At 37.5% G+C, this 24,281-nt stretch overlaps 1 protein-coding gene across 7 annotated transcripts in view; it reads left to right on the top strand.

Annotated features, from left to right (window-relative positions):
- The first annotated feature begins 200 nt into the window (after positions 1 to 200).
- ADGRG6 (adhesion G protein-coupled receptor G6) overlaps positions 201 to 24,281 on the top strand; it is a 136,853-nt gene continuing 112,772 nt past the window's right edge. For 6 of the 7 annotated variants that reach the window (XR_013441071.1, XM_036106670.2, XM_078054652.1 and 3 more), the window contains exons 1-2: positions 201 to 660; positions 8,213 to 8,313. Coding sequence is in view for 6 of the 7 variants with exons in the window: in XM_036106670.2 (XP_035962563.2) it covers positions 659 to 660; positions 8,213 to 8,313 (103 nt within the window). In the remaining variant the exon portion in view is untranslated. Of the gene's footprint in view, positions 661 to 936; positions 1,053 to 8,212; positions 8,314 to 24,281 lie in introns of those variants that run through there. The other variant, XM_036106669.2, reaches the window with a different exon arrangement.

Below are 24,281 nucleotides of genomic sequence, written 5' to 3'. Positions count from 1 at the left end.
AGGCGATCCTGGGTGGGGCAGCCGCGCTTTGGGGACGGCCCCCGCAGCGGAGCGTCGAGACTGGGGCCGCCCCAGGGCCGCGTGGGGCCCGGCCAGACGCCGCGCACCGCCGGGGCAGCCGCACCTGAGCCCCCAGCTCGGGCCGAGGGGACGGGCGCTGGGAGCTGCTGGAGCCGGCGGGCGGGGCGGGGCGGGGCGGGGGGAACGAGAGCCACAAAGGGGTGACCACGTGCCGCCTCCCGCGGGCGGGGGCGAGGACTTGCCGGGTCAGACCCCCCACCCCCGCCCGGCCCAGATCACCTCGAGCACCCAGCACCAGCTCAGAGGCAGACCCAACCGTCCTCACCTTCTCGCCCTAACTTTTCTTTAACTTGTCTGTAAGGGGGAACCTGCCGCCCCGCCCTCCCCCTACCGCGAAGATCCGCACTTGAACTCCGCCGCGCGGGCCTTCCACCTTGCGCCGCCCCGAGCGCGGGCGTGGAGTGACTGCCGGGAAACCCCGATGAACTCTCCAGAAAGAGCGTGAAGGAGGGTCCGGCCGCCGCGCTCCGCTCGGGCGCCCGGGGTCTCCATTGGGGAACTCGGAGCATCAGAACCAGGGAAAGACTGTGGACCATGACCGTGCGGCCCCTGGGGACCTCAGCGCAGTGATGCCAACATGTAAGTCTCACCTTTCAGCTGAGAATTCCTTCACACCTTTACTTGTATCTACCCCTCCCACCCCCACCTCAACTAAATGATTGTGTAAGGACTACTTTGACAGAATAAACCGGTTTGTCTTCAGTTTGACTCCTGAGGCGCTGAGGAGTGAGCTGGTATTGCCGGGGAGAGCTGTGACATGTGTGTGCGGCTTGCTTTTTTTTTCCCCAGGGAGAGGTAAACCTCACATTTGGGCGGTGTAAAGCATAATAAAAAGGGCAGGGCTTCAAGAATGGGGAAAACGTGTTTTCGAGTCAAATTAAACAAGGAGTAACAGGCGCGGCTCCTCTATCCAGGGGCCTTGCCCTGCCAAGAAAGAGGGATCCTGGATCAACACCTGGGGCCTTGGAAAGGTACTCGTATACCGAGAAAATGTTGACTTTACACATTATCACCCTTGACTGTAGAAGTTATTCTTGGATCTTTGGGTTATTTGAATTGTTTCTTTAAAAAAAAAAAAACGCGCAGAAAAGTTTCTTGGTTGTATTTTGTAGATTAAAAAGTAATGAAGGAATATGCCATTTCACGGGATGAGACCTGGGAGGCGACTTGCCTTGAATTAGAAGTGGGGGACATAGAGCTATGAATGGTCAGAGAAACCTAAAAGGTTTTGATTTTATGGAGTTACCAACGAAGTGGTGAGGTTCCTCAGAGCGACCCCGCGAAAGGGCCACCCAGCAGGGCCTGGGCCTTCCAGAATGCAAAAAGGAAGATTGCTCTAAAAAGGGCCTATTTTTGTGGCCAGTTCGGCAGTGGCTTTTTCTTGTAATATGTAATTTTCCCTCTGATGTTTTACTTAATCTTGAGCAGATACCCTGACAGAGATTTTACTCCCTTCCACTAATATACAAGTGTTTCTAGAGATTGATAGTCACCCTCCCTTCCCCAGCTACTGGATCCTTAAGTATTTCCATTAAAATTTCCTCTTTCAGCTTAATACCTGGGAAAAGACATGAGCCTCAGGCCCTGTCTTTTCCTTCCTTGCAGCTTCTCCTCCTCTCCCCACTCAGCACACGGTTTTAAAACAGGAAAAGAGTAGTGCCCACAAGCCTAGCACTCTACCCCTCTGTTCCTGGTAGTGAGCAGTATAATTAGAAAACAACTAGTATTTTTATTAAAACTGCATGTGAAGTAATTCCACACCTGTGACTTTTAAGGTTTCATTTATGCCAGTGGAATCAGCAAGGTATAACCTGAAGTAATTTATCTTGGGATCCAGCCAACAGTCCCACATAAGACTGGTTCTCATATACAGGCGACACATTTTGAATGAATGTGAATTTGTTTTAAACTTCAGTTTTTCCTAAAAATATAGTAAGGTTTTTAACAGCAGGTATTTGTGTAGCTTCCTTTCAGCTTTCCTAGGTAATTTAGGTCTCATGGAAAATGAAAAAAAGTGTGAATACCAATTTTTAAAATAAAACGTGAAACTGATCAACAGGTAATGTACAGAATTCCTCATTATGCAGTTAAGTTATATAGCCCATTTGAATTGCGTATGACTAAAACTTCTTTTGTCATATAGAGTAAAAATATGAATATTTAATCACATAAAATACAGAGTTTAGTACCCTGATTTGAGTTTCTTTATTGAGCTTTTTTGACTGAAAGTTTTTCCATTTCTTGCCAGATTATAACTGTTTCTCTCTCCATTTTGCTGTTTATAACTCATAACGGAATAGCTTAAGATCAGATTCTTTTTAGATATTAGTGTGTTAGAAAATATGGAAATAATACCAACCTTTCCAAAGTAAATATTCTTACTATCTTGTTGAAAAATGTTAAAATGGGGAACACAAACTATTATCTTTTAAGTTTTAATTTTAATGGGTTCAAGCTCACAAACTAAGATATTTTCTGCCTGCTCTTTGTGAAGAAAGTATTAATATATTGTGACATTCAGGTTATGAAATTACAGATTTTATAAATATATTTGGAGTTGTAGTGACTACATATTTTTCATATCCTAAGAAATTTAATAGATTTAGCAAGACTTGTGTTAACTGGTTTCAAACTTCATGAAGCTCCTGTTCGTTCCATTTATGGCTTATATAAATTACATGACATTGTGCTTTTCCAGTGTGAATGGTGAATGAGGCTATTGTCTCTTGGCTTATGGGAAATATTAGAAGCTTGTAGTTTTACTGCCTAACTGGACACGTCACTCTGATTTCTGGAAATAATGATTTGAAAGAGAATCAGTTTATACATTAAAAATAAACTGACAACCACTTCCTTAAACTTGACCATTTTTCTAACTGCCCATCTCTTACAGAGTTTACATTTCTGATGGGATGATTAAAAGTTTCTAGAGACAATTCAGACTTTAGACTAAATAGAGTAAGACTTTGTTCGATGTGTGTGGCATGCTTAGGCAAAAAACCCCCCATATCTTTCCATTTCGTTTCTGATTGGATGCCATTATTATATTATCTACATTGGATGGCATCAAGATGCATACTGGGTGACTGGGGTGATAATATTTAAAGGACTTTTCAGTGGTAACTAAAAATGCCAGTAAAACTTGAATGTGGCTACCTGAGTATCATCTTACTTTCCCTTATAAGCATTACTCAGGATGGAATTACTTGGAATGCCCTAAGGAAAACTTCAAGATTACTGTGTTTAAAACATTTGTAGCAAATATGACAAAGGCTGAACATATTTCGTATAGGATTGGTAAAAAGAATTCACAAATCAGTAAGAAAAATATTTCTATTATAATAGGAGACTACAAAACTGACTTGAACATGCCAATCCAAATAAAGGAAATCCAAATGAGATGCTACTTGTATCAAACTGGTGATGATGAAACAGTAATAGTGATGGGAGTATCATGACATAAACATTGATACACTTCAGTGTAAATGTGGATGGCTGTGTTGAAATTTATTTAGAAATAATTTTAAACCTACAGAAAAGTTGCAAGAATAATACAAAGAACACCTGTTTATCCTTTATGCAGAATCACTTAATGTAAATGTTTACCCCATTTCTGTTATTTTCCATCCTTCTCCCCTCCACCCACTACTCTCTGTATATGCACACACACAGTATTTTTCCTGAATCACCTGAACGTTAAGTTATATACATCAGGGTTTCAGGCTTTACTTTTTTAATTGAAAATTTTATTGAGAAGTTTATAGATTGACATGCAGTTGGAAGAAATAGTAGAGATCCAATGCACCCTTTGCCCAGTTTCTCCCAGTGGTAACATTTTGCACAATACCACAACCAGGATATTGATACAGTACTCTTTTTCAGATGTGTTTCTCAGGGTTGCCTTTTAATTTCAATTGTGGTACAAGTCATGGTACAAGGGATGTTTCTGCTCAAATAAGGGTCAAGATCTGTGCAGATTTGAAGAATAAATTCTTCTACCTATTTGAAGTGGGGGTGAACCCAACTTAATAAAAGAACTTGAATTGAGTAATAGAATAGCACTTTCTCTTTTTATTCATTGCTTTGGCTCGGAACATGATCTTTAACCAAAAGGAGAAATACAATTATGAGCAGACTTGAATAAACCAAATTACATTCTTTTCACTCTAGAAGAATTAAGGTACTCTGTGCTACTCCTCATGCCCCTTTGTGATAAGATTTGACATAGAAATACAGTTGGGAGATGGGGAGTGAATGTAATTCTGACCGTTGTGGGTAAAAGAATTAGTGCCATGTCAATTTCTCCACTGATTTCAAAATGTCTTCACTAATTTCTCTTTAAATTTGACTTTTAAGGGATCCTGCAGGACTAAAGAGGTGCAAGATGGTAGGTTTTCTAGATTACAGATTATTTTAGTGATGTGTTTGGATTCGGTTGCATTTACAAGGGGTCATTCTGGCGTTAAAAAATTCCTATAGAACGGTTAAGTTCTAGAGTTCCTGAAATAGGACTCAAGCATATTGTATTTTGTAGCCTATGCCATTTGAAAAGGGGAGCAAGTTTGCAGTTAGAGGCAGGTGACTTGGAAGCCAGGTGACCCAGTGGGTGTTTTGGCGCCACGGATTACGTGATCTTGGGCAAGTAGTTTAGCTTTGTAACATTTTTGCCTGTGCAGTGATTGGTTTTATTGCATAATTTTTAGATTCTGTTCAGGCGATAGAAGTCTATGTAAGACTCTTTTACTTAAAAAAAAAAAAGTTCTTGCTCTCTTCAGAACTTTGAGGCTACAACTTAAGTGATAGAAGATTGCATTATGTTTTTTATGGTTCCCATTTAGAACCTTAGTAACCCTGTTCAGGATTTTCCGTTCTTGTGAGAAAGTTGTTTGAATCTCAGGGATGTGTCTTTGCTAAGTGATCCCCTGAGAAGACACACAGTGCTTTCCTTCCTCTGTTCTATTCTTAATTTGTTTCTGTTCTTCAGTAAACAGTCAACTGGATGAAAGTTGACTTGTCATGGGGTTTAAGTTTGGTTCCAAGTGCTTGCCCTGTCCTGGGTTCCTTTTCAATACGAAGTGATGGAGTCTTGAGACCTCGAATGCACAAAGCACTGGATCATCATTTGCAGCTCTTGTCTGAAAGGATTGCAGGCAGCTTTTGTAAAACAGCTTCAGGATTGAGTCTGGAATCCCTAACTGTCAGAACCTGTTGTAGCAAAAGAAAGTTGCGTGATGAAATAAATAGAATTGAATGTTGCCAAGCTAACATGATTCCTTGAGGATTGTTGAGAGAGCACATAAATCTAAGAGGGGACCATTATTTACATATAGATAAAGGAAAACTGTCACGTGCCACAAAGATTAAGAAGCTGGGAGTTCTCTTGGGCTGACACTCCTGACTGTTAATGCAGGCAGCCAGTTTTGATGGCTCTGCTCCTTTATTTCCCTGGTCCTCAGCTTCCTCCTCTGTAATATAAGGTTAGACTTCATCTTCGGTCTTCCCACCTCTAAACTTCTTTGAATATATAATTGTGTTTTTTTTTTTTTTTTTTAGAAGCATACTCATTCATCCATAGCATGAATTGGAAACACCTCATTCATCCAACATCAGTGGGAAATGGACCCATTCTTCCAAATGAGTGAACTTTCCATGTAACAGAAGTCTATCGTCTACTCTTTCTTTTTTTTTTTTAAGATTTTATTTATTTATTTGAGAGAGAGAGTGAGAGCACGAGCAGGGGGAGGAGCCGAGAGAGAGGAAGAAGCAGGCTCCCATCTGAGCAGAGAGCCTGATGTGGGGCTCCATCCCAGACCCTGGGATCATGATCTGAGCCAAAAGCAGATGCTTAACCAACTGAACCACCCAGGTGCCCCTATGGTCTACCATTTTTAAAGCCCTTACCAAGTGCCATGCAGTATTATCTCTTATCTTTTTGATGGATGATATCCTATTTACAGAAGAGGAAATAGTCCAACGTTTTAAGGACTTGCCTCTAAAGTGACACAATAAATAGAGGCACCAGGTTGTAATTCTGCTATTCCAGAGTTCACATCCATTATTATTATATTATGATGATGATGTACCGTGGCATATTGCTTCTCATAAGTAGTAACATTGCTTTAAATTTCAACTGTTTTGGATGGATGTATTTTAAAACATGCCCTCCATACAGAAAATTACTCTTCAGATCTTAAGCTTTGCTTACTTTAGAATTTCCATTAGGAGCTGTGTGATGCTGGAACTTCTAGTTGGATGAATATAAAAACATGGCATGGTTATCAGACATTACTCAAAATTTCTGTATTCATGGCAGACATGAATAATCCATTCCATTTCTGTTCCCAGGTGATCCAGAAGTAGTCACAAAGTCAATTGATTGGTGTTGGTTTATGACATCCTATTGTCTGTTCTTGTTTAAGCCTTTTCTTTTGATTTTAGTACGGACAGAATAACCATACTTCTATTAGAATGCCCGGGATGGTAGTAGCAATAATAATAGCTAATGTTTGTTGAGTGCTGAGTGTCAGGCACTGTCCTTAAAAGACATGATCTGATTTAGTCATCCAGCAACTCTGTGGTTTAGGTTCTACTGCCATTTCTATTTTACAGGTGAGAAATAGGAGGTGCAGGGTGGTCAAGTAAATTTCCCAAGGGTTGCATAGCTTACAAGTAGCAAACCTTGGTCTGTCTGACTCTAGAGCTTGTTCTCTTTGCTGCTTAGGTGGTCTCTAACAGTAAAGGATGGATTGGAAATGAAGGCTTGAGGCAAGTGGAGGAATCATTTGATGTCTATTTTTGCTGACTTGAGTATTCCCTCTCCTACTTTTCTGGTTTTGTGTTTGGTATTACATATTTACTCCAGATAAGCAACCTTCAGGCACTACACAGAAGGTATTACTGTGATCCTACAGTATCTTACTGGTTGTTTCTCTTTTTAGAAATAAAAAGACTCTCAATTATCACCTGGAACCATGGTAACTCCCTTTGGAGATTTTAAGATCTGGAGATTTCTTACTGCTACTTAACCATCTTCCTGCCTGATGGCTCTCATGCTCACCAATCCATTTATGGCCCTTATGGTGACTGACATTTATACTTGCTGCCCCATTCATAGGCTTGCCTCTTGTGATGGGGTTGAGTCAATGCAAGGTATCATACCACTGTGGGATGCCAAGATAATATGGATGTTCCTGTCTAAATTATTATTAGGTACAATTTTGAGTTTAAAGATGAGACCACTGTATAGACAAATAATTGAGAAATTTCAAAGCATCGACCCTCCCTCTAATGTCATTTACTAGTTCTATGATACTTGGTGTTTGCTAGTCATTCAAAAACATTGATAGCTATTGTTATATATAAAGAAGTTATTCTTTTTGAATGTTAGTGCTTCATTGCTTTATTTTAGGGGAAAGAAGACAATTGGATAATTTATTTTTATTTTAAATATTTCCATTTGTAAAGCAGCAGATGTTATAAAATGACAACATTTCCTTAAAGTCTAAATTTTTGGAAGATTATTGGGCGCCTGGGTGGCTCAGTTGGTTAAGCTACTGCCTTTGGCCCAGGTCATGATCCTGGAGTCCTGGGATCGAGTCCCACATAGGGCTCCCTGCTCGGTGGGGAGTCTGCTTCTCCTTCTGACCCCACCCCCCCCCATACTCTCTTTCTCATTCTCTCTCTCTTAAATAAATAAATAAAATTCTTTAAAAAAAAATAAATTTTGGAAGATTATAGGAGAGGTTGGTATAAAATCCTCTTGCCACCCAGATGGGCATGTGACTGGTGATGCTGAAGGTTGAAACTGAAATTGCTTTATTTTTTAATAAATGAACTTGAATTATCTGAATGTTTCCCCATCTTCATTGGGAAATCACCTGTTATGTATATTCTCTGATAAGGAAGGTGCCACCAAATGGCAAATGACATGCATGGATTTTTTTTCTTTTGCCTCATTAGCCTAAAAGAGGTGATTTGGTTTATCATCGTTAAAGTTCCTTCTTTATTTGGAAGCAAGATTGAAAACGATTTCTATTTTCCAATCTCTGCTGAAAACCTACACTTGGACTATGATTGTCCTAATGCCTTACTGAATACTGAGTGTCCTGATGGTTGCTTTCTTCCATTGCAGGATGTTTCACTCAGATCAAATGTGGAACTGTCATTGGAAATGGAAACCAAGTTCTCTTTTGTTCTTACTTGCTTTATGTATTGTGTATGTTCCTCTTTCAGGTAAGTAAGACTCTTTGTCTTTTAAACCCTGAATTTAATAGTGATCGCGTTGTCTTTAGTATAACTGTGCTACTGATTTAAGTCAACTTTATTACTTGTCTTTTTCTTTTTCTGTTACTGTCCTTGTAGGCTTTTACTGTCCATGGCCTCTCTGACTTCTATGTGAATACTCTTACTTTGATCATTGTTCTGTTTTCTAATGAGTGTATTTCTTTAATCTTTGCTGCGTTTCTATTAGTTTTATTTATTTATCTAGCCCATATTGAATGATGAGATAGCTACATGTCTGACATTAAAAATGTGCTAGCTCTTTCTTTGGCTATTGAATAAATATACAGTACTCGATTCTCTTTTCAAGTTTTCATATAGTTATTTATGGAAAGTATAGACTTCGTTGTGTGTATTTATCCTGATTTTCTTACCATGTTGCAGTATGAGACAGGAAATTTGAAATTAAGTTTTTAGACCATGAAGTTTATTTAGTTGGATTAAAATGACATGAAAAATTTAATTTTAATTATAGCATTTTGGGAATAAAAATATCAAATCTTTGTAATTACAATTTTTTTCTGAACTTTGAAACCAGATCCTTTTAGCTGTTGTTGCAAGCTAAATTTTCTATAAACAGTTAATGATATGAATGAGCCAATCAACCTGAGGAATGTGAATGATATTTAAAAGTATACTGTTTCTCCATTATCTGATTTTGTGCCTGAGCAAACTGCATTTCTCTTAAGTCCGTTTTGTTTTACTCTTTATTTTAAATTGCTGTATTCATTCAGTATACTATATTTGTTTTTAGAATAAAATCGTTACTCATGTAGTCTTGTGTATTTATTACTTTGGGTTTAATCAAGATATCATGCATTCCATATTTATAATATATCTGTATGTTAAAAATAATACATTTAATGAATCATGAAAATAGATTATCTGCTAAAATTGTTTATTCATAGATTAAGAAATTCAACTCCTATTTATTATATAAGTATGATTTTCCAAGCCAGCGGGTATTTTAAGAGTTTCAGCTATTAACTTGGAAAATTCCTGGCACTTGCTTAATGGCTTCAAAACAAAACTGATCTTTGAAGTTTTTTTGTGTATTTGTTTCAATTTCATGATAAAGCCACTCTTTCTTTTACTTTCATTGCCAAAAGAGGAAAGAAACTTGTGAAGAGAACTGAAAATTCAATATACATTGGATTTACTTGGTTACGGTATTGGACTTTTTCTTAACTTTGAAAAGTGACCCTCAAAGAACCAATGACATGATGTAAAATAAATTATGAGATTAAAATTTTAGTCGAGGTCTATTTACTTTCGTTTTTGTTAGGTCATGGCCTTTGTCAATTTTCAAGGCTTTTTCAGACCTTAAGTTGAGACTTTTTATTTTTGATGTTAATATTTTAATTGACATATGCACGTTCATTATTTAATCACTTGAATCAATGAAATGAAACACATGTTCTCAGACTAATCAAAAGGAGTCAGCTGGCTAGGACTAGGGTGGGGCCACGGAAGCACCTAGGTTGCAGAATTTAAGGAGGGGACTCATTCTCAAAGTCATGGGAATCAAAGTCCTTAAGTTTGTTTTTAAGTTACTGTCTCACATAAGAAATCTTTTTTAAAAATTCCTTCCATTACCCAGTACTTTATGTGCATCATGTAAGGCTTTCTGACAGATAGTAATCTGTGTTTACACATGAACCCAGAACACTTTGTATCTATATATCTGTAATCATGATTCACTCAGAATGCTGCCACTTCACCCATGAGTATCTAAACTCAAAAAAATGCTTTGGGGATTATTATTGGTATTTTAATATAAAATTTTTGCCTTACAACTCAGTATAAGATTCTCTAAAATAATGCATATCAAAACTTCAGACATATCTAATGTTCAAAGTCCTGCCTTTACAACATAGTGTAATTTTGATTAACTGTATTTTTGAAGAACATTTGGTGCTTAACTGTGATGTTGTATCTCAGTGTATGCACTCTCTGACGTTTTCACTTCTCTGGATGACCTCTATGTGATCTTAGGGAGTCCAGTAGCTTTCAGTGGCATCTTGATGCCAATGTCTCCTAAATCTGTATTATCAGCCCTGGCCCCTTCCTTGACTCTGGAGTCACGTCTGGAGTTGCTTATCCTCATCCATACTTGGATATGTAATGGGCTTCATACTTCACAGGTGGGAGCAAGACTCTTGACTCCTACCTCCTATCCCCAAATCGACTTCACTTTCTATCTGTACGATCCATCCTACTATATCCTGCTGTTCTCTCCCACCTTACTATTTCCTAGATAGGTTGGCCCTTCTGTTTCTTGACCATTCCTCCTTATTCCCTCTTCTTCTTAAACTGCACACACCTGGTTCTTTCTTGACACTATGCTCTTAATTATTACCACCTCAGATAAGCCTTCCTGTCTCCTAATTCAAAGGTGCCCCTTAGCCACCCTCTTACCATGTTACCCTTTACTGATAATCTGTATAGATTTTGGTTGCTTCCTTGGTTTTTAATGTTTTGGTAATTTGGCTGTGATAGCTAGGGTAGAGGGTTGACAAAACCTCTTTTGATTGTTATGATTGAACTTAGGTGAGATGATTAAAAATTAGAATCCTGTAGTTTGATTTGGATAACATCCTTCATTTAATTCAAATAATAGAATTGCAAGGTTAAGTCTTCTAGTAGGCAAGTTAACAACTGTAGTCTCATGGGGCATTTACAAAGCAAACAGTATAAAGGTCTGTGCCCTTCAGGATTTAAAAAAGGAATATAGAAAAAGCTCGTCCCTTGACAAGTGATGAATATAACTTTTAATAAGAACTACAACAAAACAGCAGCTGAATATTTAAACTAGTCCCACAGAAGTGGAGATTAAAACAATAAAACATGATATTTTAAATCCACTAGCTTGACAATATTTAGAAACATTGATAATATCCATATCCAGTATTCTCAAAGTTGTTGGGGAAAGGTCACACACTAATACTGTTGGCTCTGTCTCTTGGGGGAGTAAGTAGGCAACATTTTTTAAAAATTAAGAATTTGCATCTTTGATAGATACCCACATGTAGGTACCTATCCTACAGAAATAAATAGTATATACAGAAATATGTATAGTATGTTAACTCTAACATTGTAGTAACAGATATTCAGCAAAGACTTTAATTTTTCTTCAACAGGGGAATGGCTATATAAATTATTTTATGTTAACACAATGAAATACTATACAGCCACTCAAAACAATGTGGTCAAACTGTGTATATTGGCTTTGAAAGATGTCAGTGATAATAATGTTAAGTTAAAAAGCAAATTGCCGAACAATATCAGATCTGTAATAGGTTGTGTTATAAAACCAGAATGTGTTATGTATATATGTGTTTAAGATTATATAAAAATCATAGTAAAACATGGAGTGATACACATCAGGCTTTAAAATGGGTCATCCTCAAGAGCATAGGTTGGAACGAGAAGGGGGAAGGCAGTGGAAGTTTATACGGCTCTGAATTATTTATCTTGTTACAATGAACATATATTACTTTAGTATTTTGAAAAAACAAAAGAAAACCTGATCATTTTTTTTTAAAGCCACATTAAAAAAACTGCCAGGGAGACTCTTGAAGTACATGAATGTTCTAATTTTCTGTTAGACATGCAACCGTTACCTTGGCTCTTCCTTTACTTGATAGGAATCTGTTAAAGGTGTTTCAAAAAATAGCCTCTTTTTATGTAGCATGACACTCCATGGCTCTGAAGATGAATGATGGTATCTCAAGCAGACTGAAGGTTACCGCTTCAAGTAGAATGGGAAACAAACAGCCAGGAGCCAATGAATTCCTAAGCAACCCTGAGCCTGTTTCCATACAGATAGCCTTAGTCATGAGCACTGAGGGAGGAGCCTCCCTTCTCTCCTGAAAAATAGATGATATCAGCAGATTATTTAAAAGCTCAGTGTTGTTCTAATATCTATGATACATCAATAGCTAAAAGGGGAAATGTTTTTGAAAGTACAATCTGGCCTGAATTGTGTGCTTTCTAGCCCAGAGCACAGCACAGTTCTAGAAGGCAGGTAGGTAATTAGGCAAAAGCAATCCTGTACTTTCTGTTTGTTTGTTTATTTTTCTCATGATCAAAGAATGAGCAGTTATTCTATAGCATCAATTACATTGCAATCAATATTTATGTGTTAGGCATGTCACCTTATGCATATTTTTATATTTGATTAAAAATACATAGAAAAATAATCTTTTTACAAGTCTGCCAAGTTTTTTTTGGCAATTTCACTATTAATGTGTCTGAAAGGTAAAAAAACAAGGTTCCAATTGTGCCAACTATTCTTTTTTTTTTTTTTTAATTTCAGTCTAGTTAACATACAGTGTTATATTAATTTCAAGTGTACAATATAGTGATTTGGCACTTCCATACATCACCCAGTGCTCATCAGGACAAGTGCCCTCCTTAATCCCCATCACCCATTTCACCCGTCCCCCCACCCGCCTCCCCTCTGGTAGCCATTAGTTTGTTCTCAGTAGTTAAGAGTCTTTTCATTGGCTTGTCTCTCTCTCTCTCTCTCTTTTTTCCTTGCTCGTTTGTTTTGCTTCCTAAATTCCATGTATGAGTGAAATCATATGGTATTTGTCTTTCTCTGACTTATTTCACTTAGCATTATACTCTCTAGCTCTATCCATGTTGTTACAAATGGCAAGATTTCGTTCCTTTTTGTGGCTGAATATTATTCTATTGTTTGCATATACATACCACATCTTATGATACGTACACCGTATGTCATACCATATCATATGAATACATACCACATCTTCTTTATCTATCCATCTATCAATGGACACTTGGGCTGCTTCTAAAATTTGACTATTGTAAATAATGCTGCTATAAATCACTCATCATCAAGGAAATGCAAATCAAAACTGCAATGAGATGTCACCTAACACCTGTCAGAATGGCTAAAATCAAAGACACAAGAAACAATAATTGTTGGCGAGGATGCGGAGAAAGGGGAACCCTCACACACTGTTGGTGGGAATGCAAGCTGGTGCAGCCACTGTGGAAAACAGTATGGAGGTTCCTCAAAAAGTTGAAAATAGAGCTACCCTGCGACCCAGCAGACTGTTCTTATCAAGTGAAAAAATAGCCAGAATAATGATCAAGCAACTAACAGAAAATTACATAGTAACAAAGTTTGTTTTTCAGTAAGGATCAAAATGCTCCAAATTACTATCTGCAGCCATTAGCTAAAAGCCTCTTTTGTTATTCTACACTTGAGATGAGAGGAGTCAATGTGATTGAATAAACAAACCCCAGAAATGTGTACACAAAAATTTCTTTAAAGCATCTTCCCAGATAATTTCCTTTGTGTACTTTTGAGATGGTCTGAATTTGATGTAGGTAACTATGAAATCCTACATTGGGGTCGAAACGTCAATCACATAAATGTGGAAAGAGAATGACTTGTCATCACAGTGACAATTTCAAGTGACTGAGCAGTGTGACGGGGCCACTAATGAAGCTGGCCCCACTTAGCTTTAGGAAGAGGGGGTTGTCAGCAGAACCTTGCTCCTCCCTGGTCAGGTCACACTGTTTGCAGGCACGGTTGTCATCCTTTAGAGAGAACTCGTGATTGTAGCAGCAGAGGGCAGATGTGCTTGGTGATGGGTCTCGAGCGCTCTGAGGAATGTTCTGGGGCATCTGAGTCTCTGCTGTGCTATGAGAAGCCTCTGCGGGGGTGGGCTGCCACGGTAGACTCACGGCCTTCGTCAGACACAACATGGTTGCTTTTGTGTAGCAATTCTTTTTTTTTTTTTTTTAAGTAAAAATCCTGCTGAATAAGAAAAAATTAGAGAAATGGCACATTTACTTTGGAGCAATGAAGTCAGTGGGAATAAGATAGTGGCCTTCAGATATTTGAAGAATGGTCATTTGGGAGTGATAACAGACTTATTCTAAATTCTCTCAGAGCAGAGATAAGATGATTGGGTTGGTGCTCTAAGTACCAGATGACTCTCCTAGTAATTGGTTGCCAAGAAATAAAACCAGCTGTCCTTTAAATTCCTCATCGCTGGGAATCAGGACATGAAGAAGGAATCTTAATATTGAAGAAGAATTTGTACTAAAGACCTTGAAGTTCTTCTCAATTTACAACTTAAAGAGTAAGAGTGTGTGTGTGTGTGTGTGTGTGTGTGTGTGTGTGTGTGTGTGTTGTATAGGCTAGTTTTTTGAGGTACACAGAGTTTTGTTTTACTTCAAAAGTTTCTTCTGTGTGCATTTCCTTTCAGTGTAGCAGGTAATTTTTATATTGAACTGGAGATTGGGCAGGTAACTTTGTTTGATAGGCGAGACCTGGGGGAACTCTAGACTTTGGCAGATACAACATTTTCTTCCACTTTCAAATGAATAATTCTCTAAGGGGTTTTCATTTTATTTCAGCAAGTAGAATATGTGCTTTTTGGCACCATTCTTACTACAACTGCAATATCGTAGGATTCCGTAAGTCAAGAATGTGGAAAAGAACAAAATGGAAACAAACCAGAGAGAGAGAGAAAGAGAGAGAGAGAGAAACTTATTCCAGATTTTAAAAGTAAATATATTTTGCAGGGCATGGCAGCAAAGGAGAGAAGTATGGAGGTTAGATGAGAAAATATATTCACCCCACAATGAATGTGAAGTCACAATATTATAAACATCCTTTCCCTTCCACTGCACCAAGGCAGTAGACACCTGAAAAGAAAACGTCTTTTGCCAGCACACAGGTGGAGGCTCTCACCAGTTCAGATAAACCTTTCTAACTACAAACAAAACAAAACAAACAAACAAAAACCTGTCAGAGAGACATAAAGTAGTCTTGGTTTACAGTCATTCCTAAATCAGCTTCATGTTAAACTTGTGATTGAGAAAGGATACACTGTTTTAAAAAAAATTACAAAGTTTTCTTTCGTACATCAACTCTTATGAATCAAAAAAGATGTCTTTCTCCAACATAATCTGCCTCCTGCCTAGTGCTCCTGGTTTAGATAAAGAAAAGCGAGAAAGTGTTCGTTCACACCAGAGCTCAGGGGATAGATTGTGTCAACTCAATTAAAAATCAAATTTTTTTTTTCTTCTCTTTAATTATGAAATTACAGTAATCACTGTTATTAGTTAGGGCAAAGCTACATTCCTCATGCTCTTTGCAAATCTCCGAACAAAAAGATCTTCTTAGATTTCCTTCCCTGGTCAAAACTTTAAAGAGTGTTGTCAAAGTGAAATTACAGAGCTGAAAAAAAGAAAATCGTCTGAATGGGAATATTAATCACTGCTTTTAAACACTTCCACAGTTCTTTCCTTCCTTTATTTTACTTTTTGATTTAAATATGTATCATTAATACTGGCCCCTATTAAGTATATGTAACAGTTTTGCTGGATTACTGGCTTTATTGAAGAGAATTTTAAGGCACAGGATGAGAGTTTTCTGGTCCTAGTGATTTCAGTGGCCTCAGTAATGGTGCTATGGGGGGAAAAAGCAAGACTTTTAAAGATATTTTGCCTGGGTGTTAGGTGTTTCAGAAAGAATGAACTCTGAGTATGCACACTGGGGCACTGTGGAATGTGGCCTCCACCAGTTCCTGAATGTTCTTAATCCGATTGTGGGCACCAGTTGTCCCCTAGCTGGCTCATCACAGGGCAATATTAACTTTTTACCTGGACTGCCAATCTCATCTCTCTTGAGAATGGTAACCTGAAAATCTGTTCCCTGTAGGAAGCTCAAGATCACAGCATTTCTATTCAAGTACTGATGAAATACTAATAAGGTTTGTGGTTTTTCTCTTGGAGCCTTTGCTCATTTGACATAGAACTTTTTCCTTCCAGTTGAGTTGCTTTGATGCTTTTGTTGGTGTTTGGTTAGGACTCCCATGACTTACCATCTGACTTGCTTTCATGTCTCTCACATATATATTAGAGAGGTCTGCCCCTTTTAGTAACTACTCCAGAAGAAAGTCCTCTCTGAATTTTCAAACATTTCTTGTGTTGAAGGGGGTGTCTGTTTATAAATATGCTATGATCTTGTGGCCCCAAAAGTGGTTTTCAGTAAATGTGTAGTGAATGAATCAAACTGCTTTTCCAAGCTGCCCTTCGGTGCCTTTGATTTCCCTTAGCAGGGTGAGTCTAGCTGTTTTAAGATCAGAGCCTTGCCCCTCCCCCTAATATTATTAAAGTATGTAAAACACTTGGGAGAACATTATGGTATTTAAATACCATAAAAGGAACATAGAGTTAATATTGCTTCTTTTAGATGCATTTAAAAGCTGAGGGCTATGTCGTAATAATATCACAATATTTAAATGTTGTGTGCATATGTGTATCAGATACACGTTAGAGCAAAATCGTGGTCCTTAATGTTAGGCATTTTTGACATTGTTGATGAGGAGGCTGACATGAGACAAATAGGAAGCTCTGTAATATGTGGTCTAATAGAATTGCAAAGGTGATATCAAGGGATAGCAGAGAAGAGCTCAGATAAGTTTTCATGGAGGAAGTAATGTTAAAACTGTGTCATTGGGGTGCCTGGGTGGCTCAGTTGGTAAAGCGTCTGCCTTCGGCTCAGGTCATGATCCCAGGGTCCTAGGATCGAGCCCCACATTGGGCTCCCTCATCAGCAGAGAGCCTGCTTCTCCCTCTCCCTCTGCTGCTCCACCTGCTTATGCTCTCTCTCTCACTGTCAGATAAATATATAAAATCTTAAAAAAAAAACTATGTCTTCTATCAGGGGTGCTGAACAAAATATTTACAAAATGGTATGGCTTCCTCACTGACCATTTGAAGAGGTTTTCCTGCAATCAGATTGTATGGCTCACTGTAAAAGCTGAGGCAGTCATGGGATTGGTTTCTACCCATCAGTTATCCCCTCTGATGGGAACAGAAAGCAGGAAAATGGAAAATGGATTTGACAATTGAGAAGGGCAGTGTTGGGGGAGAAAGGGCCAAAGGCAAACCCATGGATGCCTTGAAAATGACTGTGGAAGGATAAATAATTCTTGTTACTAGAATAGAGGGTCTCTGCAGAAGGGAGGAAGGACTGAAGTTAGACCAGTGAGTGGGAGGCCAGACCGTGAAAGATATCACTCGGGGGGGTTGTGCTGACAGAGCTGAGGACTTCCAGCCCAGGAAGGGAGGGAGATGCATCACCCCCGGCTATGATCAGGAGGGTCTGTGCAATCAGAAAAGCATGCTGAAGGGAACAGAGGTTGAGAACTTCCCTAGGGTTGTAGTTAGGTAACTCCATGACAGAACTGTTTTTCGTGTCTTGAATGCCTAGTTCATGCTTTTTCTCTATTGTATCATTTTGCTCCAGAAATGGCGGCCTCACTTTGCTCACCAATGGTGAAGAGCATCCATATACATATCAAGAAGCTGGAGATACTAATAGAATTCCAGGCGCCCTTGATGCCTTCTCTTTCTTGCTCAAACCCATATTTAATTGTGACCAAGGGTTGCCGAATCTATATTAGAAATGTTGCCTTCATCTTTGTAACTGTTACCTCCAAGGCGCTCATCTCCACCAGGTGTGTTAAATGAGCTCCTAAGTCATCTCCCTGCATCCAGTGTTTCTCTTAAACTACACTTGGAATCATGCCGTTGCCCTGATTAAGTTGCCTTGGAGATTCTCATTACCTACGGGATAGAGTCCAGTCCTTAATTTATGTAATTTCATGGCTCCCTAGCTTTGTTGTGCCCTATCAAGTGCCTGCCAAATAGTAGGGCCTCAATTAAATATTGAATGAGTGCCCCAGGTAAGGAATTGATATATTTTTGTGAAGCAAAATTAGGATTTAGCCATGGATATTATAAATATCTGTTATATATGTATTACAAATATCTGTTATATAATATATATCATGAATATTCAGTTATGTTATCATAGGTGCTATGTTAAGTTTTAGAAACTAATGGTCAACACTTATGTCTTTGTGGAAGACCAACTCTTTGAGAGAGGAAATTTCATAAAACTTTACAAGAATTATTTGTGCCAAAAGAAGAAAGTGGTCACTCTAAATGTGTACAATAACCAGAATAGTTTATTTATTTACACTTGCTTCAAGGACTGAGCTTCTTGTGGAAATATATCCTTTTTTTAGTACCAAACTAATCTCATCACTATTAAAATATACACTTATACTCTTTTTAAAAATGCCTACTTTTAATGAAAATGGAAAAAAGGTGATTATTGTCTTAAAATTCTTTTAGCTGTTCTCCTCTTTCCCCTTTGTTAGTCTTTTCCACAGTATCCTCACCATCACCTGTATCTTAAACATTTATCTTGCTTTATGCCGTCCCCAGGTTAGCTCACAAAGATATTCATATCTTGTCTTTTTAGAACAAAATTTTCCCACCTCCCCTCAAGACTTTTTTTCTTTTAAGCAGTCATTTTTATTTGTTATTCTCCTCATTTCTGAATGTCTTGAAAGAGTAGTGTACATTTGGATCTGTTACTTCCTCACCCTTAAAAAAATAGATAATTCTGTTTTGGAGATGCATTGACAAGTATCTGTGTGTGTGTGTGTGTGTGTGTGTGTGTGTGTGTGTGTAAACAATTATGTTGTGGTTTTCTAAAGCCCTAAAGATCTCCTGAGTAGTCTGATGTTTTCCGAAGGTTTTTTATTTTTAAGAATTTTTTAAAGTAGATGGAACATATTTGCTATAATAATGTTTGCTATTAAAGGAATAAGGAAACCCTTCCTTCATAGAAAGTCTGTTTTAGGATGAAATTGTGTCACAAAATTGGATGACTAATGATTTAAAATTTAGTATATTTGCATTTAACTTTTACAAGATACCTTTTTGCGTGCAGTGTTTCATATTCTTCAAATTGTTCCTTTAGGTGCCTCTGACTTCCTGTCAGCTTATATTCTCTTTTTTTCTCATTTAAATCAAATTTATATCCTGATTTGCCTAGTTGGTTCTGTTTTCCATTCCTGTTTCTTTCTTGTTCAATATTCCATCATATCTTAACATTTTCTGGTATTAGGATATTAAGCAGTTATTAGAATATTTATTTCAAAGTGGTTGGTTCAAGTGAAACTAAAAAAAAAACGTGTCTTTAATATTTGTCCCATATGTGTGCCTGGCTTCACTTTACAATGAAGTGAATTTTTGTTGTAATTATATTTGAAAGCATTTTGTTGTAATTATATTTGAAAACATTTTGAACTGGGAAGTTTTGGTTAATTTACATTTAAAGCTCCCATTTGTGGGAAGCAGAGATACATAAGGTAAAAATTTAGTGCTGAAAATCACACCTTACTCTTTTGGTCAGAAAAAAATAGAGTTCATTAGGCTTTGTTAAAATAGGTTGGAAGTCTTTTAGCTCTTAGGGCAGAATATATAAACTAATCTGATTTTGTTATTCAGATAGAAGCAGAAAATTAGATTTGAAATCTAGTAATAAAATTGAACAGGTGTAATTTTGCTTTCGTTATTATTAAAGGAGGACTTGTCATTTTTTCAAAAGTAAGACCATACTATATTCTGAGTGTTTTAATTTTAGTAATTCTAGTCAGAAATAAAATCAGAAAACATGTAGTGGGCTATTTCAGGTTAAAAATTCTAGTGAATCCTGTATTGTTTGAGAGTAAAAATGTGCCTTTGAGAAACATATTTTAAAAATTTAAACCTATATTGGATTTTATTTAAACTTGAACTCCACATACCAGGACATCAAGTTATTTTTAAAATGTATCTAAACTAGTGATGATAATGAAAAAGTTGGTGTGATATCAGTGGCACTTGATTAATCAGTAACATGAGTTAAATGCTGACTCTGAAATTAAATTTCGCAAAGATGTTCATTTGCAGCCAGAGATAATAGTTTCAATGTGTGCTAGGGCTTTGTTATAATTACTAAATATTAAACATAACCTAAATATCCAACAATAGGGGATATTTTGATAAATTCTGATATATTTACATGATGAAATGGTACACCTATTTCTAACTTTATTTTTTCAAATGTTTAGAGAAATGGGGGAATCAAGATTCAAGTGTAATTGAAAAGGGCAGGACATCAAACTGACTAGTATGATTTTTTTTTAAACAATGGTCTGAGTTAAAAAAATAGGGATAGAAATATAGCATGATAGTAAACTCTGTTCTTGACATTCAGGTGTTTCCTTTTTCATCATATCTTTATGTTTCTAGCAATAATATGCATTGATTTCATAATATAAAATCAATGCATACTCACTGGTTTTATAGTTTTATGTATGAATATGTATATAGTTTTATATATGGATATGATTATAAAACATCTTGATTTTATATTGGGTATGTACAGTGTATACATACAATGCTCATTTGTGATATGTATATAAAGTTCCCTAATATAATTCAACTGGTTAATGTTTTTGCCTAAGAAGACTGGCTTGAATAATGGTAATCTCATCCTGAAAGCTGGAGACACACTTCATCTCCACTAGCTTAGCTAGAATTAAAAAGTGGTGGTGAAGATGTGGAACAGTTGGAACTTTCATACATTGTTGGAGCAAGTGTAAAATTGTACATCCGCTTTGCACAGCTGCTCAGTAGTTTCTTTAAAAGGTTATATATACACACATCTACACTGTGATTTGATAATTTTATTATTGGGTATTTATCCAAAAGAAATTAAGACATTTGTTCACAAAACTTCCATAACTATTTCATAATACCATTACTCATAATAGCCCCAAACTGGGAAAAATTCAAATGTCCATTAACATGTAAATGGATCAACAGATTTTGGTATATTTATCAAATAGAACAGTACTCTTCCAAAAAGAAATCAACTAGTGATATGTGCAACAGCATGAATGGGGATCTGTAAGATGTGTTGAGCAAGGAGGGGACATAGAGTATATTCTCTGTGATTTTACTTATATGGAGGTCTAGGATAGACCCAACTAATCCATACTGATAAAAATCAGAACACTTGGTGCCTCCAGGGAGCAACTGACTGGAAGGAGACACAGGAATATACACTGGGTTGATGGAATTGTTCCAAAGTTTGGTTGATGGTTATGTAGGGGAATACATCTATCACAACTCACTGAACAACACCCTTGAAATCTGTGCATTTTATTACATGTCAATTATACCTCCAGAAAAAGAAATCTCTGCTAATTGGAAAAAATACTGGTTAATAGTTCTGAGGCACAATAGATGGAATTCCAGTGATCTCAGAACTCTCAGGATTTTACTAGCTGTATCAAGAATTAAATAATAGCTTTTTAAAACCAACTTCTTTATTAGTATTTGCTGTGCTTTTTTTTTTTTTTTTTTGCCAGCAGGAAAAAGAATATTCAGTCTTACTATGTATGGATTATTATGGTTGTTCAGATATTTTCAGTACTTAAGAATATTCTTTTATGTGTGGGAGAAGAAATTTCTACAAAGGATATAAATTTCACCTAGCTCAAGTGTAAGCTTGCATTTCATCCTTCCTTAGTCCCTACACACACTCTGAAGTTCAAATTATTACACCTCTGCCTGACAGCAGCCTTCCAGTAAAATGAATGCAATGATCAGCCTATCACTTTTTCCTATTTGCTATATTTTTCATACATTAATTGGATTTTGCTTTTTAGCTAAAGCCTTATAGTAGACTTATTATAGTTTTGGCTTATTACCTTTATTTTTAATTTTTATTTTTTTAAAAAGATTTTTATTTATTTATTTGACAGAGAGAGACACAGCGAGAGAGGGAACACAAGCAGGGGGAGTGGGAGAGGGAGAAGCAGGCTTCCCGCTGAGCAGGGAGCCCGATGCGGGGTTCGATCCCAGGACCCTTGGGATCGTGACCTGAGCCGAAGGCAGACACCCAACGACTGAGCCACCCAGGCGCCCCTTGGCTTATTACCTTTAATAAAAATTAAAGATAAGAAAGGTGGCCCAGGGAAACTAACTCCCATTGGCTTGTTGTAAGCATATTTTTCTTCTGTTTAATTTGTTCTCTCTTAACTGAGCTATTGCTCATTAACTGTAAAGTTATTTGTGCTCATTTCAAAAATTCATGGATCTTGTGAAAAACTTCACAAATCTTTTTGTAAATTTGATTGCTCAGCAAATATAAAGCATGAATCAGAAAGTAAATTTCAATCGAACACTTGAAAATTCCAACCTAGAGTGGAGTCAGCACCTGGTGAGTTGTTTCTGAGGGGTTATTTGTTCTGCCCTGGTTACGTGACTTGAGAGGTTTACGTGGGTAAATAGTGGGTTGAAAGCATCAGTCAAGACAGTCTCATTTCTGGAGAAGCACCTGCTATGCGTATATCCCTGTAGAAAAGTCGCTATTTGCCCATGAAGGGTCTAATGAGAATGTGGCCATTGACTGAAGCAAAATAATGGGGCCTGTTATCATCGACTGTTAATATTAAGATCCCAGATGATGGAGAGATTATACACAAACATCTCATGAAAGCGAGGTTGTATCCTTATTGGGTGGATAATTTGAGGAAGCGCTATGTGTAATTCAGGAAATCTAAAGGGGGAATAGTCGTATAATTTCACACTTTAATAAATATTACAAAAAGGTAAAGCTCAACTTTTACATCTTAAATTCTGGTCTCATTTGTGAGTTTCATAAAGTTTAAAATTAAGCTGATTTGGCAGATATTTTGCTATGGCGGGCCTGTGCTAATAGTTATAGTATCATTGGTGGGGCCATCAACTAGGACATTTTATTTTCTTAAAAATCTTCATACATTGGGGCACCTGGGTGGCTCAGTTAGCTAAGCATCCTACTCTTGATTTCGGCTCAGGTGATGATGTCAGGGTCGTGAGATCAAGGCTTGCATCAGGCTCTGTGCTGGGTGGGGAGCCTGCTTAAGATTCTCCCTCCCCCTCTCTCCCTTTGCCTTCCCCCCCTACTCACATGCTCTCTCTCTTTCTCAAAAAAAAAAAAAAAATCCTCATACATTATTAAGGTACCGGGGGTACCTTGAAACCAAGCTTATAACATGGGAGAGTAGGGGAAATGTTATAGATATTCTCTCTTGTGAAGCCACTACCCTCTGTTTGGGTTCCAGTTACCTGTGCAGTGGCTTGGAAAGGACTCTCAGACAGGTATGTGGGGCTCACCTAGTGTGTTTCTTTTCTAAGATCAGAGAGCTTTGTTCTGTCAGTTTTCCAGTGTCTGAAAGCAATTGCTTCATGTATTTCATCCACTTCTATTTTTGCTTATGCTGGGAGAGGAATCCAATACTTGTGACGTCATCACGGCTGGAGCCCGGAGTCCCTACCATTTAATTTGCACTTAACGTAAGCTTACATTTATTTGCCATTCATTTCATATAGCACTAAGGCCTTTGTGGATAGATCTGAATTGGAGCTCAGTGTTGTCCCTCTTGCATAAATCATGCCCATAATGTGCCAGTGATCTTTAATTTTGATTCCTTTACAGTGGAGAGAGATTGCTTAGGAAGTGTTCTGAATGCAAAATCTTTCAGTTTTCCCACCAGTCATTAAATATCATCTTACCCATATCTAACTGAATGGCTATTTCATTTACCTTTATAAAAAACTTTCCAAACCATTCAACTAAGTTTTCATGGACTCATATATCCTTTGACTTTCACACTTTTATTGGTTCGTGTAAAACATAATACATTTTGTAACCACGATATGAAGTACAATCAGCAAAAAATAGTCTGAGGACAAACATGATCAATAAGCACAACTCACCTAGTGGGAAGCAGCTGAATTCCAGCCTCCCAGGACTAATAGCTTTGACTGACGATTCAGCTCGTTGTATCTTTCTTCAGTCTAAGCTGCTTTTTCCTAGTCTCAGTGTCTCACTAATACCATTATTTTTCTTCCTTCTAGAATCAAACTTTCAGAGGTATCTTTGTCTCCTTTTTAGCAACACTTCTCAGATATCTAATCCATTGCTAAATCTGGGAATCTCTTGTTTTTGAATGCTCTTTGTTTTAATGCAGACT

The sequence above is a fragment of the Halichoerus grypus genome, chromosome 9 (genome assembly GCF_964656455.1).
Source record: "Halichoerus grypus chromosome 9, mHalGry1.hap1.1, whole genome shotgun sequence".
Taxonomy (NCBI): domain Eukaryota; kingdom Metazoa; phylum Chordata; class Mammalia; order Carnivora; family Phocidae; genus Halichoerus; species Halichoerus grypus.
This window is presented reverse-complemented; position numbering and strand designations above follow the sequence as displayed.